This window comes from Nyctereutes procyonoides, unplaced genomic scaffold (assembly GCF_905146905.1).
Source record: "Nyctereutes procyonoides isolate TBG_1078 unplaced genomic scaffold, NYPRO_anot_genome, whole genome shotgun sequence".
In the NCBI taxonomy this organism is placed as follows: domain Eukaryota; kingdom Metazoa; phylum Chordata; class Mammalia; order Carnivora; family Canidae; genus Nyctereutes; species Nyctereutes procyonoides.
This window is the reverse complement of record NW_026575146.1, coordinates 30,320,350-30,338,665: the sequence shown is the minus strand read 5'-3', so window position 1 is coordinate 30,338,665 and position 18,316 is coordinate 30,320,350. Positions and strand designations below refer to the sequence as shown.

The window sequence follows — 18,316 nt, the reverse complement described above, 5'->3', positions numbered from 1 at the left end:
TTTCCTATATCCATCACTCAGTGCATTCATTCATGTTTCCTTTTTAAAATAATATATTTTCATAATAACAATGAAACATGTTTGCGAAGTAACAGCACTGATTTTTTTTTCCTCCCAAACATCACAGAACTCAAAGAACCAATGTGCTCTTTCTTTGGGAAGTAATGAACTTATTTCAACCATGTAATCAATGTTTAATACATGTTTAATTTTACTTTTGAATCTGTTTTGAGGAATTAAGCACATACTCTCTTATTCTTAGATTATTAACAATTCATTGAAATACTATTCTCAAGAACTGAAACAAGTCTATTATATCCATATATATCTTGTTTAAATATTCATGTAATTTTCTGTTCCTTTTTCTGTCATTTTAGAATATACCTGTGAATAAACCATTGTCAGTCTAGATTTCTCAATTTCTCATATTTTAAAATGTCTTTCACATTACCATCCAATTTCTTTGCAAAAGAATTGTATAAAATTTCTAATTCACTCAGTAGGATTAAAGTCCAGTGTTGAGTATTCAAACTTTAATTTACATTTCTCTGACCACAAATAGCATTGACTATTTTAAAAAATGTTTATCGGGGGATCTCTGGGTGGCTCAGCAGTTTAGTGCCTGTCTTTGGCCCAGAGCGTGATCCTGGAGACCCGGGATCGAGTCCCACATCAGGCTCCCTGCATGGAGCCTGCTTCTCCCTCTGCCTGTGTCTCTGCCTCTCTCTCTGAATCTCTCATGAATAAATAAATAAAATGTTTAAAAAAATGTTTATCGGCTACTTGTATTTCTTCAATTCTGGTTCCAGACTTCATGTTGTTGTTTTTTTAAACTGGATACTTACTTTTGGAGAAGGGTCTATTGCTTTTGTTCATATAAATTACTTGCCATCTAGAAATCAGTCAAAGACCTACTTTTTCTTTACAATTTTATGTTTTAATTTAATGCCTTGAGCATTTGTACGTAATGTTATGAGAATTAAGTATTTTTTCTCAGTCACTTTTATTCCCAGCACCATTCTTTGAAGAATCTGCAAACTCCCACCTGGGCTAAACTCATCCTCAAATCTCTGTTCTCCCTCATTCTTCAGGAGCAGAACCTCTGATCCATAGCTGGGCACATGGTCACATGGAATGCAAACCATGTTTGCCATCCTCCAGATTAGGAGGGAAAATCAGGCCCTTTCTCTGCCTCTGCCCAAGGACATCTGGAGGCTGAGGGAGCAGACTGGATTACATCACACAGATGAAGGGTGGCAGGGCTTTGCTATGATCCCTCTTCCCTCTTATGTGGGAGGGAGAAGCTAGGGTTGTGACTTATAGAGTAATTCCTTTTCTACCCTTTTGTGTGGATGTGAGAGGTGTGGACCACCCCATTTGGAGTTCTGGTCCAAGAGCAGTTAGAGGCAGCTGTCCTGGAGGTGGGAAAACATGCGGGAGGGAGAGCTTATCTGAAAGCCAGCTGCTGCCCACGTTGTCAGGTTCGTCTTGCACACACGGAGTAGGAAATAGGCCCCAAAGAAAACCATTTACAGAAAGCGCCCTGTAAAAATTTTAAATAAAAACAGAAGAGACTGCGCAGAGAAGTTTCTCTGCTGACAATGTTCACTGGCTGTGCATTTTACAGGCTGTTAAATAACTCAACTCTATTTTATGACCCGAGAAGAGGATTCTAGTGGCATCTCGAGGATCCAAGGAGACTGTGTTCCAATTATCACTGGACAAATAGGGCAGGAAATAACTTCCCTTACTTAAGAATGATTAAACCAAATAACAAAAAGGAAAAAAAAAATATGGCCGAATAAAAGATCATCTAAAATAAAACATGGAAGGAAAAAGCTTGCCACAAAATGTCACTGAAGTAGGGAAAAAAAGGAAGTAGTAGTGCAAAAAAATTAGGATTTTGTGTTTTTTGGTTGCTCTCTGTATATACAGACTTACAAATGGTTTACAGCTCAAAACTTAATTACAGCTTAATATCTCCATGGTAGTAATGTTATAAATAGGGGTTAGATTCCCTAGTTATCCCTCCAAAGTCTACTTAACTAAGAAGTAAATATTGGATATACAATTACAATATATACAAGCAAATATATATTACATATATTACATCCTATATATATATATATATATATATCCTTAAAAACCAATCCTGACTATGTTGCATGCTATTGGTTGTGAAGAATTACATTTAATTAAAAGCTCAAAAATATTAAGGACATTTTTATAGCGGTCATACAAGATTTTAGAAAATGATGGCCCTGGTTTCCATAAGTTAAAATGAACTTTAAAACATATGTCCCTCTCCCTAATAGAAACACCCCATCGGCGCCAGCTTTGTTCTGATGAGCCATCGTATGATTCTAGTAAGATGAGTGGTTTACAATAGTAATAAAGTAAATGAAGGTTAAAGAGAGATAAAAAAGATTTTCATGAAGTAACTAGGCAAAGGTAGGTAGAAAAGGGGAAATGTGGACGATGTTAGAAAGTACTGCACATTCATGAGGAAGACTCTCAAAGGGGGGAAATAGCGGAGTTGTAATGAAAAGGAGAGCAAGAGACCCCACAGCGGATCTCTTCCAGGGAAGTGAGGAGCTACTGGAAGAAGCAGGATGAGGTCGGAAGAACATCGCATCACACAAAGGGAGCAGCATGAGGCCAGAGCAGGAGCCTGTGTCCATGTTGGTGTGTTTGTGTCTAAGACCCTGTACTGCTGAGGACAGGGAAGGGCGTAAAAACTCAATTCAAAAAGGTATTGCATTTGGATATTTGAACTTGGGTTTGTATACAACGAGAGCATCTGGTACTCATTTCATTAACTGTTCGTTATTAACTAAGGAGACAATAAAAAATACATACAATGGCAGCAACTATATAGATACAGTAAGACTCAGTACAGGGCTCTGAAACATAGGGATATTTATTTATTTATCTGTTAGAGAGAGAGAGAGAGAATCCTAAGCAGCTACATGCACAGCAAGAGCTGGAGGTGGAGCTTGATCTCACCACCCCGAGATCACGACTTGAGCCAAAATCAAGAGTCCGAGGCTTAACTGACTGAGACACCCAGGTGCCTCATAGGGATTTTCAAAAACTGTTACTACATGGCCTCCATGGACGAAGAGAGGCTATGTGTAAGACCTGCTGTTAGGTATTGACAATAGAAAAATAAATGGAACCTTGTCCCTCTGATAAAGCGGCTTTTACAGTGAGGCTTCAGAAATTTAAAAGACTAATTTAGGGATCCCTGGGTGGCGCAGTGGTTTAGTGCCTGCCTTTGGCCCAGGGCGCGATCCTGGAGACCCGGGATCGAATCCCACGTCGGGCTCCTGATGCATGGAGCCTGCTTCTCTCTCTGCCTCTCTCTCTCTCTCTCTCTATCATAAATAAAAAAAACTAAAAAAAAAAAACAAAACAAAAACAAAAACAAATGAGCTTTAAAAAAAAAAAGACTAATTTACATTTCTGCAGTATAAGGAATTTGTTTTTCCAACAAAATCTGCTTGTTCATAGAAGTTGTGTCCTGCTAACAAATTTATTTATTTATTTTAAAGATTTTATGTATTCATTCACGAGAGACAGAGAGAGGCAGAGACACAGAGGGAGAAGTAGGCTCCCTGCGGGGAGCCCAGTGAAGGACTTAGTCCCAGGACCCTGGGATCATGACCTGAGCCAAAGGCAGACACTCAACTACTGAGCCCCCCTTTGTGCCCCTTGCTTACAAACTTAAATTTCCATTTTAAACTCAGAAGTAGAGAAAATATCTTCCTCCTGTTTTTGGGTAAAGCCCCCCCCCCCGCCCCTACCTGACAGGTGCTCGAAATTACCAGGACTATTACATTTGGGTTCTCTTATCACTGCTTCCCTCCCAGAAAGCACTCCTATGGATCAGGTCAGATACTCACCGCAGACCGACCCTCGCACTAATCTCCTTAGATGAGGTCTCTCTGGGAGGTAGCGATATTTGCAGCCAAATATACTGAGGTTTGATGTGTGGTCTCCAAAGAAACGAAGCTGGCGGTATCTTTCCCCACATCGATAACAAAAATTAGTGTTACACTGTGAGCAGGTCATATGGTCACATCCTTCGGTTCTCTGGATGTGGATCTGGATCAGCGACAGAGGGAAGGACAAGGAAAAGTTATTACAATTCTTTTTAAAAGTGAAATCCAGCAAATGGCATTGAACAAACCAGTTTCACCAGCACAAAAGCCTCCTAGGGCGCTCCTGAGGTTATCGGTTCCCTTATGATCACACTGCTGCCAAGGCAGTGTTTGAATCAAACACTGTAACCTGTGTCAATCTCAGTGACATTTTTTTTTTTTTTAATCTCAGTGACATTTCACGTACTAAAGCTCATTGGCTCATTTGGACCAACATATAAGCAGACACATCCCAAAGGAAACCCACTTCTCTCTCTAGACCTATGCCTAACTCAATGGTTAGCAGGCAATTTAAAACGCTGCGAAAGTATATTTTGCTTACACTTTGATCGGCAAGAATGAGGTTAACTGAGGAATGAGAAGAGATGATGAAGAACATTCCTTAAAGAAAGGATTATGTAAAGCTTTGTGTGCATAGAAACAGGAAAGCACAGAAATCCTTTTTTTTTTTTTTTTTTTTTAAGATTTTATTTTTAAGTAACCGGCACGGGGCTCAAGCTCATAACCTGAGATCAAGAGTCACAGCTCCACGAACTTGACCCAGCCAGGCACCAGGAGCAGAAGTCTTTCTTTGAGGAAGGAAATGATAGCAGCTGTAAGTGTATTCACAATACCATTTCAGTTGCCAACTCTAATATCATTTGCAAGCTCGTTTCCAGGACTGTTTATACAACGCCATCTGTTAAACTCAGCATCTCCCTCTATTGTTGCCATCAAGTTACACGTAAATACAGCTTCACCCACAATGTCACACGGATTGTACTCAGATAGTCTACTAGGTACCCAGTGTGGGGGCCAGCCTCAAGCACTGAGGCCGCATTATAATAAAGATATTATTCCTTGAGATATAATTGGATATATGGCTCAGAATCCTTACGGACCCTGATATAAATTGGAGCCACCTTTCATCCGAGTATGTGCACCCTTCGTTGGGTGGATAACCATGAAAGAGAGCTTAACCTCGCTTCATAAAGAAGAAGAATATTCAGTTACATTGTCCAACCTCTATGTGATTAAAACAGGATCACCAGACACAGTCTTCCCATTTCTCTATAGAGAAATGTCTCATTTGAGACATTGAAGTCCCATCCCGTTCTTGTCTATTTATATATTTATTTATATATATAAGTTCCTTGCTTAGAAAATGTATTTAAAGTGTCCCCAATACCATTCTGACTATTATTAAGTTTCTATCCATGACTTGGCTTTGGGATGGGTGGGTCAGGGAGCGTTTTAATGTAATTGGGAGCTTCACAATTAACATGTGAGCCAAGCCCACACCACTGGTTGCTTCTTTTCAGTGAATATGTGGCTGCAGTCCACAACTTTACACATTTTTTTTTTTTTTAAGTAAATTCTACACTCAACATGGGGCTTAAGCTCACAACTCCAAGATCAAGAGTCGCATGCTCTACTGCCTGAGGCGGCCAGGTGTGCCAACTTTACACATTTCATTTGGAATCTGACTCTCCTTCCCCGATCCACAAGGTAGAACTTCCCTGAACTTCTGCAATAGTACAGTTATATATTTATATTTCTCAAAAACCCCCTCAATGATTATGGAAATGAGATAAAAATCATCCAGGAAAAAGAGAAGATGTTTAATGTGAAAAAAGAAACTAAAAAGTTAAGAGATCAAGCTGTCCACAACAAAATATAACATTATTTCATAGTTTTTGAAAATAAAAATTTTGAAATTCCTAACTCCAAAACATATGCAGTATTTCAGGTTTAGTGGTTAAATAGCCAAAAATTTGAACTTCAATTTAAAAGAACAATATGAATTTTTAGAAGGACTTCTGAGGTTGTTTTAAAATAACAATACATAGTAATCATAGTAATGGTGAAAGTCTCACTTGATAATACATATATTCATGAATCTATCCTCTATCCATCTATTCATCTATCCATCCATCTACCTACCCACCCTCCATCTAACCATGTATCTACTTACCTACCATCCATCCATCCATCCATCCATCCATCCATCCATCCACCTATCTACTGGAGAGTTTCTAAGCAATGATGACAGTTTTGAAGAAGTAATAACTAAATAAAGGGCAGCACATTACAGGCAGCACAATGACCGGCACACAGCAGGCACTTAATAAATGATAACTGAATGAACTGAGAAAGAAAAGTGTACTAAGTGGTTGGCAGGATATTCGGTATTGAAAATCATTAGGCTAATTATAGGTTAAATGTTCATTCCCTTCCAGTGGTTGATTCTTGGCAGGTAAGCCTCATCTCATAGGGAGGTCGAAAAAAATCTGGGCTTTGACTTCACGGAGCCCTGTGTTTTAATTCTGTCTCCAAGCTGTAGAAAAAGAGGTTACTTCTTGCTTCAATTTAGAGAATATTATTTACATGAGAATAAAAATGTGATTATATATGTGGTGCCTAACCCACTGTTGGGCACATACTGAGTCAGGTCAATAGTATATCGATTCCATATATCCCTTTCCCTTTCTCCACCTAAAAATGTGAAAAATCAAATTATGTGATCAATGTAACTGCACAGCCCTTGATTGCCGGGTGTTCCCCTTTTCTTATGTTTTCATATGGGTGATTCTTAGGTTGATGCTAAACTAGAGAGTATCTTCCTAGATAGGCAAGGACTAGTTTGTGGTCAGGTGCGTATGAGCATCTCTGGTCCAGGGTTACTAATAAATCCTTTTATTAGTTGATAAAAGCAAAACTTGCTTTTCTGCTATTGGTCACTTCATCTTTTTAAATTAATTTTTAAATTTAATATTTAAATTTATCTTTAAATGAATCTTATTAAATTTTTTTTCTTTTACCTGACAATCCAGTCAGAACAAATCCAGATTTTGTGGGACCCGAAGATTACCTAATTGGAGGGGCCGTCCCAAAGGAGAAGAATGTAAATCACAAATACACTTGACCCTTGAACAACACCAGGGTCAGGGGCACTGATCCCCTCTCTGGTAAAAAAGCCTGCCTGTGACTTCGACTCCTCCCCCAAAATGTACCAATAGCCTACTGTTGACCTTTAAAACCTTACTGATAACATAAATAGTCAGTTAACACATATTTTGTCTATTGTATGTATTACATACTGTTTTCTTCTGATAAAATAAGCTACAGAAAAGAAGATGCTATTAAGAAAATCATAAGGCAGAGAAAATGTATTTACAGTGAATCTGCACAGTTCAAATCTGTGTTGTTCAAGAGCCAACTGCACGAATTAGATACAAGGCCTAGGAAGGGACTTGTATGGGTGAGGTCTCTACAGCTTGAACTCTCTCTAGCTTCTGGATCATTTCTCCCCCAGGCCAGCACTTCCTCTCTCTTGTGCCTGTTTCTGTGAATGATTCCTGGGACCACAGCTGTTTAGTAGTAAGGCATTCCACAATACCAGAGGCCAAGGGGTCTCGTGGGCCCTTGAACCATTGCTCATCCTTCTTTAAACCCCCGAGCACTAGGAGCAACCATGTTCAAAGACAACTGCTGGGCACCCAAAATAAAGCTTACTTCATTGTCAACTCAACTTTTTGACAGTATATTGTATTTGATCTTTAAGTGGAAATAAGAACCCTTATCAAATTTCCTGGTCACATAACAGAGTGTTGTATGTGAACCATAAAGGGGAAAGGACTAATATTTGTTTAGAGCCCATTACGTGCCAAGTATTGTCCATAGATTAGCACCTTTAAGCCTCGTAACGGCACCATGGGACTGGCACCCTTATTCATAACCTGAGCTCGGAAAAGTAATCTGCTTGAGTGAACAGAGAAGAATTTTGCTTCGCGTCTGTTTCTTTATTACGCTCAGCAGCCTCTTAGTATAAACTTAAGGCTAAAACCAGAGGGCCAACAGTATCTTTTGCTAATTGACAGCATAATCTTTGTACTGGTCAAACATACATGTCTGCTCTCACACACCAGGCCTATCTTGAGTCTTTCTGCTTGTTTTAGCTGCTCTCTGGACCAAATTACATTCTTCCTGTAACACAATATCACAACTTTTTCTGACAGGAAACATGTACTAATAAGCAAAGCTTGTCACTGACATTCACTTGCCTCAAAAGTTCACGTACAATTGTCACTGCCATTTTGTCTGCTTGTAACATGGCTTCATTTGGGCTCTAAAATCTTTATGTGGCATGTTCATTATTTCAGTTAAATAGCAAAGACTGTAATTTCTAGTCGCTTGGAACAGTCTTTCTTTCTTGCTCTCTTTCTCTTTTTAAGATCTTATTTATTTATTTATTTATTTAATTTTAGATTTTTTACTTATTTATTTATTCATAGAGATGGGGGGGGGGCAGAGACACAGGCAGAGGGAGAAGCAGGCTCCATGCAGGGAGCCTGATGTGGGACTCGATCCTGGGTTCCCAGGATCACATTCCAGGCTGAAGGCAGCGCTAAACCACTGGGCCACCGGGGCTGCCCTAAGATTTTATTTTTTAAGTAATCTCTACACCCTACATCACGCTTGAACTCTACAACCCCAAGATCAAGACTTGCATGTTCTGCTGACTGAGCCAGTTTAGGCACCACTTTCCTTACTGTTAAAATAATATTCTGAACACAGCAGGCAACTAAAATATCGTTAGCCCGATAATCTTTCTGCACAGGAAGTTGATAAAATTCTAAACTCTATAGTAACCTTGTACGTTGGAGGATTATATGGTTCTAGAGATTAACGTGAATATCTTACACAAGACAGGCAAAGATTTATTTATGAAAAAGTGGTTTCATAATTTATCAGCCTTTAAGTATGCAGCACTTCTTTTCATAGTATTGTAACTATCTCTTGATTATATATATTTTACAATTTGATAATTACAGAGAAATGAACTGACACAATGTGAATGAATGTGCAACAGGAGACATTACTTTTCACATGTGCTAAGCGAGTCAAAACACCCAGGGGATAATAAATTTCATGTGCTAAATGAGTTCCCTAAGTATATCATTAAAGGTCATACTTTGACAATGCCATCTTTGTTTTTATAATTTTTTAAAGATTTTTTAAAAAAATTATTCATGAGAGACAAAGAGAGAGAGAGGCAGAGACACAGGCAGAGGGAGAAGTAGGTTCCATGCCAGGAGCCTGATGTGGGACTTGATCCCAGGATCCCGGGGTCATGAACTGAGCCGAAGGCAGAGGCTCAACCATTGAGCCATCCAGGCGTCCCGCCCTCTTTAGTTTTAGAACCTAAAGCCTGAAAACATAGCTTTAAATTATATTAACATATAATGCATTTTATTTCTCAGTGAAACTACTTTTACTTGCTATTATGGCTTTAAAACATTCATCATTTTATCTGTTAACAAAACATTAATTTGGCATCAAAATTCTGGTTTTACTTAAGAGATAGAGTATGACAGACAAGAAACTCCTAATCCATTGGATCAAACTGATGACTCATAAACCAAAACTGTCATTTGATTTGTTATTACTCACAGGATTTCTTCTCTGCATCTATAATAAATAAGAGCGGCTGATACTTAGAAAGCTGAATATTTAAACACTACACTTATAAATCATATATTGAATCAGAATATACCAGATAATTCTTTAAAAAGAGCTTGAGGGGCACCTGGGTGGCTCACTTGGTTAAGCGTCTGCCTTTGGCTTAGATCATGATCTCAGGGTCCTGGGATGGAGCCCTGCATAGAAGCAGAGTGAGTTTGCTTCTCCCTTTTCCTCTGCCCCTCCCTCCACCCCCCAACACCTGCTCGTGCTCTCTCTCTCTCTCTCTCAAATAAATAAATAAAAAATCTTAAAAAAAAAATAAAAGGAGTTTGATATTAAGTCCACTTATCGTTGGTTAGATACGACAACATGGACCCTTTTTGAGTCTATGGCCTTCCTCATAAGGCATATCAGCACCTGTAATAAGATATTCATTAAAAAAAATCATATGTATATATTCAAGCATCTGCCATCCTCCGGTTGTTTACATTTTGTTTAGTAAAATGCCCACAAAGTATCTAAAAAACAGAAGAAGAATTCAGCCATTAATTTTCACACAGATTCCACTTATCATCAGGTGGGAGATTAACAATAAACGAACTGCTGGATATCTAACCTGTTTTATAATTAAATCAGTACAGATCCCTGGGGTGCTTGGGTGCCTCAATTTGTTGAGTGTCTGACTCTTGGTTTCTGCTCAGGTTGTGATCTCATGGTCCTGGGATCGAGCCCGGAGTTGGGCTCCATGCTCAGTGGGGAGTCAGCTTGGGGTTTTCTCCCTCGCTTCTCCCCTACCACTCATGTGCATGCTCTCGGTCTCTCTCTAAAATCAAGTAATAAAATAAAATTAAATGAATAAAAATCAGTATACATCTACCCATAAGTATTTTTCTCTATCTTCACCAAGAAATGAAGGCTTATTTTATTCCTTAAGCAGGAAATAATAACTAAATTAACTTACATATTATTGTCACCAAAACATAATTCATTGATGTTTAAAAGTAGTTTTATATATGTATTTGCCTTAATGTTTTTTTTTTATATCTGGAAGAATTCATTAGAAGCAACAAATATGAGAAAAGTTTTTTTAAAAAAATCCCGTAAATAATGCTCATTTCTTTACTTAGCTGACTGCACCAGTTCTCCATAAAATAGGAAATTTTAAAAAAGCAAACATAAACACAAAGCCTTCCAATATTTGATAAAAATCTTATGAACCTAGAATTCTTGTCCAACTATAAAATAAATAATATATGAGGGCAGAAATAAAACATTTCCAGAGATGCTAAGACTCCTGTGAGGCCACCACTTAGAAGCACTTTAGTAAATGAATGAATGTGAAATTCAAGAAAAGGCCATTGAGGAACATACAAAAAAATGTTGTAAGAAATCTCAGAGAAAAAGCTGGAAAGCAATTAGTCCAATTTAGAATAGGAAGTCAGTTGATTTCAAGAACATCTCCGAAAAATAACAATGGAATACACACCAAGCACTGAAATTCCTGAGGAGCTAAATATTAAATAACATGATAAATAAAGTGGGCATTTCTACTCTCAGTAGAGGAAAAAGAAAAGCAATGAGGACTTTCAGGAAAAACAGAACAAAAGACAAGTAAGTTCCACATATGAGGTGTAACAAAATATGGCCCAACTGAGTAATTGATAGTGAGCAAGGATGCTAGAGGCATTTTTCCTAGAAGCTCTGCACTCACAGAAAAGATAAATTTAATCCTAATTCCATAATTACATGTTCTTGACTGCGGAAACATGCCATTGGTTTTTAAATGTTAGAATCATCCTTTAGAAAAAAAACCCAAAGTATTAAATACTATGTTAGACTAGAATGTGAATGCTATTACATTTAAAAATATAAAAACAAAGTAACAGCTTATAGAGAATGGGAAATGAAGAAGCAGAAAGAACTACAGGAAAAAAAAATAACTACAGGAGAGCTAGGTCCTCATATATCATGTAAAGTTGTCAGAATAGCGAACACGTTTGAATACATTATTTAAAGGTAAAAGGTCACCAAAAGAAGAATTAAAGTGGTAACTTATAAAAAATTGGAAGAAGAGAGAAAGGGGATCCGTAAGTGAAATAAATCATTTCTGGTATTAAACCAAGAGTGGTCACCTCAGTGATGGTGGACTACGGTGAAAAAACAAGACGCTGACTGCAGAATTATTTGGCGTCTCCTGCTCTGTTAGCTTCTTAAAGCCAATACTCTGACAACTTTAGTTGCCTTCCGATGCACTGATGTTCTTGGTATAGAGAATGTCACACATATTTCAAGTTGAATCTTAGGACTGACTCATGATGACAAAGCTTTTTTTTTTTTTTTAAAAAAGATTTTATTTATTTATTGGAGACAGAGAAAGAGAGAGAGCACGAGTGTGGGGGCCAGAGGGAGAGAGAGAAGCAGACTCTCCACTGAGCAAGGAGCCCAAAAGGGCTTGATCCAAGGCCTTGGGAATCATGACCTGAGCTGAAGTGAAGGCAGACACTTAACCAACTGAGTCACCCAGGTGCGTGACCACGTCTTTGAGGAATGCAGAGTACCAGCCACTGCTGATTCCCCGGGGGAGACCTGTACTATAAATTAGCCTCTAATTTTCTTCCTTCTTCTTCCCCATACTTCCCTTGATCCCATGCCCCATGTACTCAAAAATCTTCAGATGCCAGTTCTCCCCCTTTTCTCCTTCTCATTCCTCTTCAACCCTTCCTCTTTAAGGCAGTATTCCCCTTAGCCTGCCGATAGCTCTGGTGTCTTCCCATCCTGAAAAATCCTTCCTGTAATTCTACGCGACCTTCTGACTGGTGATTATTGCCCTCATCCTTCCAAGGATTCTTAAAATAATATACTCCCTCCTTTTCTTATTCACCTCTTAATCCTTCTTCAGTTGACTGCAAACCCCATGTTACTGAAACATCCAGGTCAGTTGTCTTTCTCCAGAAAAGATTCATTCATTCATTTGCTCAGTAAGTATTTCTTTGCTCATTGATAAAATCTGACATGGCTCTTGTGCTTAAGGACTTTGTTGTCTGAGGGGTAGACAGATATTAATCAATAATACAGATAAACAGTCACTCATAAGCTATGACAAATGCTACGAAGGAAAAGGGTAAGGTGTGAAGAGAATATTTAATAGGAGGAGCTTGGTCTGGTTTAAAGGTCAGGAGAGGCTTCTCCAAGAAAGTGACATGGAGCTGAGAGATTAAGGACAAGTAGGAGTTCAGCAGTTAAGAGGCTTCAGAGGTAGGAAATACATCCTCAGCACAGCATCTTCATGGCATCATATCCATGAAACGAGAAACAACCTATCCAGAGTCTTCACAGCATTTCTCATTCTGTATTTTAAAACTCTTAATTATCTGTATTCCTCTGGTCAAACGCTCTATTCTCCCAGTTAATAAGATCTAAAAGGGCCCAAGATCATGTATCTCTTGTTTGTTCTTTTATTAAAGGAACTGGCACGGATCCTGTACCCTAGCATGTTCACAATGAATATTTACTAAAAAAATAAATATTGCCCATGACCTTTTAACTGACAAATCCATTTGTTTGTTTAAGATTTATATATTTATTTGAGAGTGAGAGAACGTGTGTTGGTGAGGGAGGCAGAAGGAGAGAGAGAATCCTCAAGCAGACTCCCTACTGGGTGTGGAGCCCAACTTCGTGGGGGCTCCATCCCAGGACCCCCAGATCATGACCTGAGCCAAAACCAAGAGCCTGCCGCCTAATGGACTGAGCCACCCAGGGGCCCCAATCAACGTTTTAAATTCTTTTATTTTTTTAACGTTTTAAATTCTTATCTCATGGTACCGCTTATGGCATTTACCTGGTTGATCACCACTTCCTTCTGACCTTTGATACGCTCTTCCTCCAATGCCACCTTTCTTCCAGGTTCTCTTTTCTCCCTCAAGTTCCCATTTCTTCACTCATCCCTTACTTCTATCCATGACCCACCATGTTGCACATACCATTTGGGGGATCTCTCCCCTATTCAAATGGTTCCAATTCCCTCTGCCGGATCTCATTTCTTCACTTACACTGTGGACCTGGCTCCTGGGCTATAGACTCATGTAACACCTGTCTGTGGGTCACCCGTACCTCTGTGACTTCCAGCCATTTCAAAGTCAAATGAGCCAAACCAAACTCATCATCACTTCATGGTCCCCTATCTCAACAATAACAACATAAAACCAGGCTGAGCTTCATTATTTTACCTCAGTTTATGGTATCACCATCCATTTAGACACCCAAACTCAGTATTTGGTGGTTATTCTCTTGTTACACTGCACAGCCGCATATAATCACTGCGGTCAGCTTTAGCTGCAAGATGTTTATCTAATCTTTTTCTTCTCCAGCCTCTTGACCACTAGCTCAGCTCATACTGTCAACATTCTAGACTTCTACAACTACCTTCATAGAATCAATAGCAATCAACCTAAAATGTAAATCTGATACTATTATCCCTTGCCTACAGCTTTTCTGCCTGGAGGCTAAAATCCAGGTTTCTTTACTTTGCATACAAAGCTCAGACTTCTGCTTGCTTCTACAGCTTCATCTTTCACCACTTCCTTCTGTGAACTTTACTGTCAGGGAACCACAAAGTGCTTGTGGCTCCTGCACACAGCACACATTTCCTGGCTCTGTGCCCTTGTACTTTTATTTATTTATTTATTTAAAGATTTTATTTATTTGAGAGAGAGCAAGCAAGCAGCAGAGAGGGAGAAAATGAGCAGGATGAGGGGAAGAGGCTGAGGGAGAAGCAGACTCCTCACTGAGCAGGGAGCCCTACGTGGGGCTTGATCCCAGGACCCTCAGATCCCGACTTGAGTCGAAAGCAGATGCTTAACCAACTGAGCTACCTAGGTGCCTCGCCTCTGTACTTTCATAATCTCACTTTTTTTTTTTTAAGATTTTATTCATGAGAGACACAGGGCTGCGGGGGGCAGAGACACAGGCAGAGGGAGAAGCAGGCTCCCTGCAGGGAGCCCGACATGGGACTCGATCCTGGGTCTCCAGGATCAGGCCCTGGGCTGAAGGCAGGCACTAAACCGCTGAGCCACCCGGGCTGCCCAATATAATCTCACTCTGGGATACCTTTATCACGCCACAATCCATCCAACAATCCTCAACAACCTAGCTCCCCCCGGATTCAAGAGGAATGAGCTATCCCTTTAACCAGGAGCCTTCTTATAATACTTTCTACAAAGCCCCACTGGTTGATCATTGTCAGTGTAACAGCTGCATCTCCCTTCTGTGAGTTTCATGAGAAAAAGGCCCACGTTTTGCAGAGCATGTCATGGACTTTCACTAAAAGTCTCTATGAGGAGGAAAGAAAAATGACATTTATTCATTTGACAATTTTCTATTTCAGCTGCAAAATATATACCCAGTTTTATTGCTTAAAATTTTTATTTAAATTCAATTTAATTAACATAGTGTTATTAGTTTCAAAGGTAGAATTTAGTGATTCATCAGTTGTGTATAACACCCAGTGCTCATCACATCATGTGCCCTCCTTACTGCCCATCACCCAGTTACCCCATCTCTCCACTCACCTCCCCTCCAGCAGCCCTTAGTTTGTTTCCTAGAGTTGAGAGTCTCTTATGATTTGCCTCCCTGTTTTCATCTTTTAAAACATTTTTCCTTCTCTTCCCATATGTTCATCTGTTTTGTTTCTTAAATTCCAGAATCCTCAGATATGATACTAAGCTGATACATTTCGGTGTGCCCATCTGGGATATTACTTATTCAATGCTTTTTGATAAAAATTCAAGGTATTACACAATAAAAATAACATGATAAGCTCAGTAGTACGTAAGTTACATCTGTTGTCTCATTTAAATCTCCAAAGAAAGTAGTGAGGAGGAGGTAATTACCACACTCTAAAATGTAAAAACTGTTTCAGCAAGGTGAAGTGACTGGGCCAAAAAAAGGAGGCAGGGGAAAGTGAATTATGCTCATTCATAATTTATTGTGAATTTGGAATTAAGGGAATTTACCTGTCATGATATTTCCCTTCAAATATTTTATTCTCTAAAATCTTCTAATAGGATGCTACAGGCAAGAATGTATTGATTCAGAGAAAATGACTAATTTGCTCCTGTTCACATAAAATTAACTCAAAAGCTATGTCTGTGGGCTCTAATATCCAAACCGTAGCTATGTGGTCCTGTGGTTGCTGAAGAAAGAATTTGGAGTATTGATAATGACTTTCATAGATAATCCTGCAGTTCTCCAAGCATTTCTCACATCCCTACACACACACACACACACACACACACACACACACACACACACACACACGTGTGGGGGCTTTCAAACAGCGATGGTTGAATGTCTCCAAAACGCTACGATGTTATTATCCTTCAGGTCCCTTGTTAGATTTTACTTATTTTTCATCACGAACTATTTCAAATATTTTAAAAATTAAAGTTAATAATGTAACAGGCATACATGGATTCACCATCCACATGTAATAATGTTAACATATTATAACATTTGCTTCAGAAATATTTTTGGAGAGATAACACTTCCTTTATATATGTTGCTTTCTTTATACAATTGTTTAACTTCCTGCTTGCTTTAAACTGGCCTGCTACAAATTATCGGGTAAAAGGGTCTGAAGGTGTGTCCACCTCTCTTCTGAAAGTACCTTTGTTAAAAAAATATATACTCAGAAGATGGAAACCTGGCCTTTGGAGAAATGGAGTTTTAACAAGTCAAAACTTTACAAAGAAAAAACATGATATGGCTAACAGTCAAAATTTGGTTAAGACAAGTAATACTAACTGACAAATATTAAACCTTTTGGGAACAACCAGGAGACTGGATCATTAATCATTTTTGCAAAGTGTTTAACCACATTCTTGAAGGCTTCACAACTATTTCTTTTTTTTTTTTTAAGATTTATTTATTTATTTATGATAGACAGAGAGAGAGAGGAGGAGGAGGAGGAGGAGGGAGAAGCAGGCTCCATGCAGGGAGCCCGACGTGGGAATCGATCCCGGGACTCCAGGATCACACCCTGGGCCAAAGGGCTAAACCACTGAGCCATCCAGGGATCCCCCATAACTGTTTTTCTGTATAATGAAGCTTATTAAAATATTAATGTTAGAGAGTTCCAATTCCTTTAAAACCTACCAATTATTCATGCCTTTAGAAATATCCAGCTGAGGTTTTGCTATCACCTGACAACACATTTACGTATAAATTAAATATTTATTTTGAAATTTCCTAAAATAAACAGATTTTTCAAAAAGTATGTGTTCATCAATAAAATTGTATGGCATAGCCACTTTCTGGGAAAAAAGGAAACAATAAAACAGATTGCTTTGGTTTCTGCATTTATTTATTTATTTATTTATTTATTTATTTATTTAATTTATGATAGTCACAAGAGAGAGAGAGAGGCAGAGACATAGGCAGAGGGAGAAGGAGGCTCCATGCACCGGGAGCCTGATGTGGGATTCAATCCCAGGTCTCCAGGATCGCACCCTGGGCCAAAGGCAGGCGCCAAACTGCTGCGCCACCCAGGGATCCCTGGTTTTTGCTTTTAATGTAGTTAGTGATATATTACTCTACCATTAAAGAACCATAATGACATACACTTTAGAATAGTTTAAATATTTTGAACTTTTATTTTTTAATTTATTTTATTATTATTATTTTTTATTTTGAACTTTTAAATGAAAACATAAATACCATTTGCACTTAAAAATGGCTGAGATGGCAAATTTTGGGTTTCACCACAGTATAAAACAGCACCATTTGACTCAATATAGTTTCCAAAAAAACTTCATTACAATGTAAATCTAAAGTATGTATGTGAAATTGTCTACAAAATGTGTTTACTCATTTGTTCTGTATTGTATAATCTTATGTTTGTTAATTTTTAGGTGTGCATCTCACTTTTCATTTTCTTTGGATTTGAAATTCTTTTCCTCATTAACTCAGAGTTTAATATCTAATCTGTGCTGTAAGATACAGCCTCAAAATGAATTTTTACATGAAATTGAACAAATATTCTAATACTTCCATCAAAACTGAAATCCCCTACTTGCTTTAAGTTTAAACTAAAAATGATCATAAACCAGACTTAGTTATGTCATAACTATGCTCTAGAAAGACATTTTAAAATTAGTGTATATTTTCTGTAGGCTAAGAATTTATATTAGACAGAAAACACCTTTTTAAGATAAAAAATAGTGTTTACTTCAGCAGCACATATACTAAAATTTAAGATAAAAAATAATGTTGGGGTGCCTGGGTGGCTAAGTCAGTTAAGCAACTGACTCTTGATTTTGTCTCAGGTCATGGTCTCAGGGTTTTGAGATCCAGCCCTGCATCGGGCTCCCCACTCTGTGGAGAATCTGCTTGACCTTCCCTCTCCCTCTACCCCTCTCCCACTCTGGGGCACACAGGCTATGAACTAAGAAGTAGTAGATTGAAATAAAGATGGCTAAGTAAAGTTAATCTTACTATGCTGCTATTAATTTTTTATAAAAATGTCTTACACATAAACAACTTCCAGAAATGTTTGTATACTTTTACCTTGCTATAAAAAAAAATCCCACTAAGAATAAATATCTTAATCACATATGGAAGAAAAATATTTCAATAATAATTCTGGTCATCTGCCAAAATTCAATTATAAGTAATAGTTTTGACTTCTCAGCATAGGTCAAATCTCTTCATGA

At 38.3% G+C, this 18,316-nt stretch overlaps 1 protein-coding gene across 1 annotated transcript in view; it reads right to left on the bottom strand.

Annotated features, from left to right (window-relative positions):
- The window catches only part of RNF217 (ring finger protein 217), a 131,067-nt gene that overhangs the window by 13,514 nt on the left and 99,237 nt on the right, over positions 1-18,316 (bottom strand). The window contains 1 exon segment of the mRNA XM_055310140.1: positions 3,906-4,107. Within this exon segment, the coding sequence (XP_055166115.1) occupies positions 3,906-4,107 (202 nt within the window).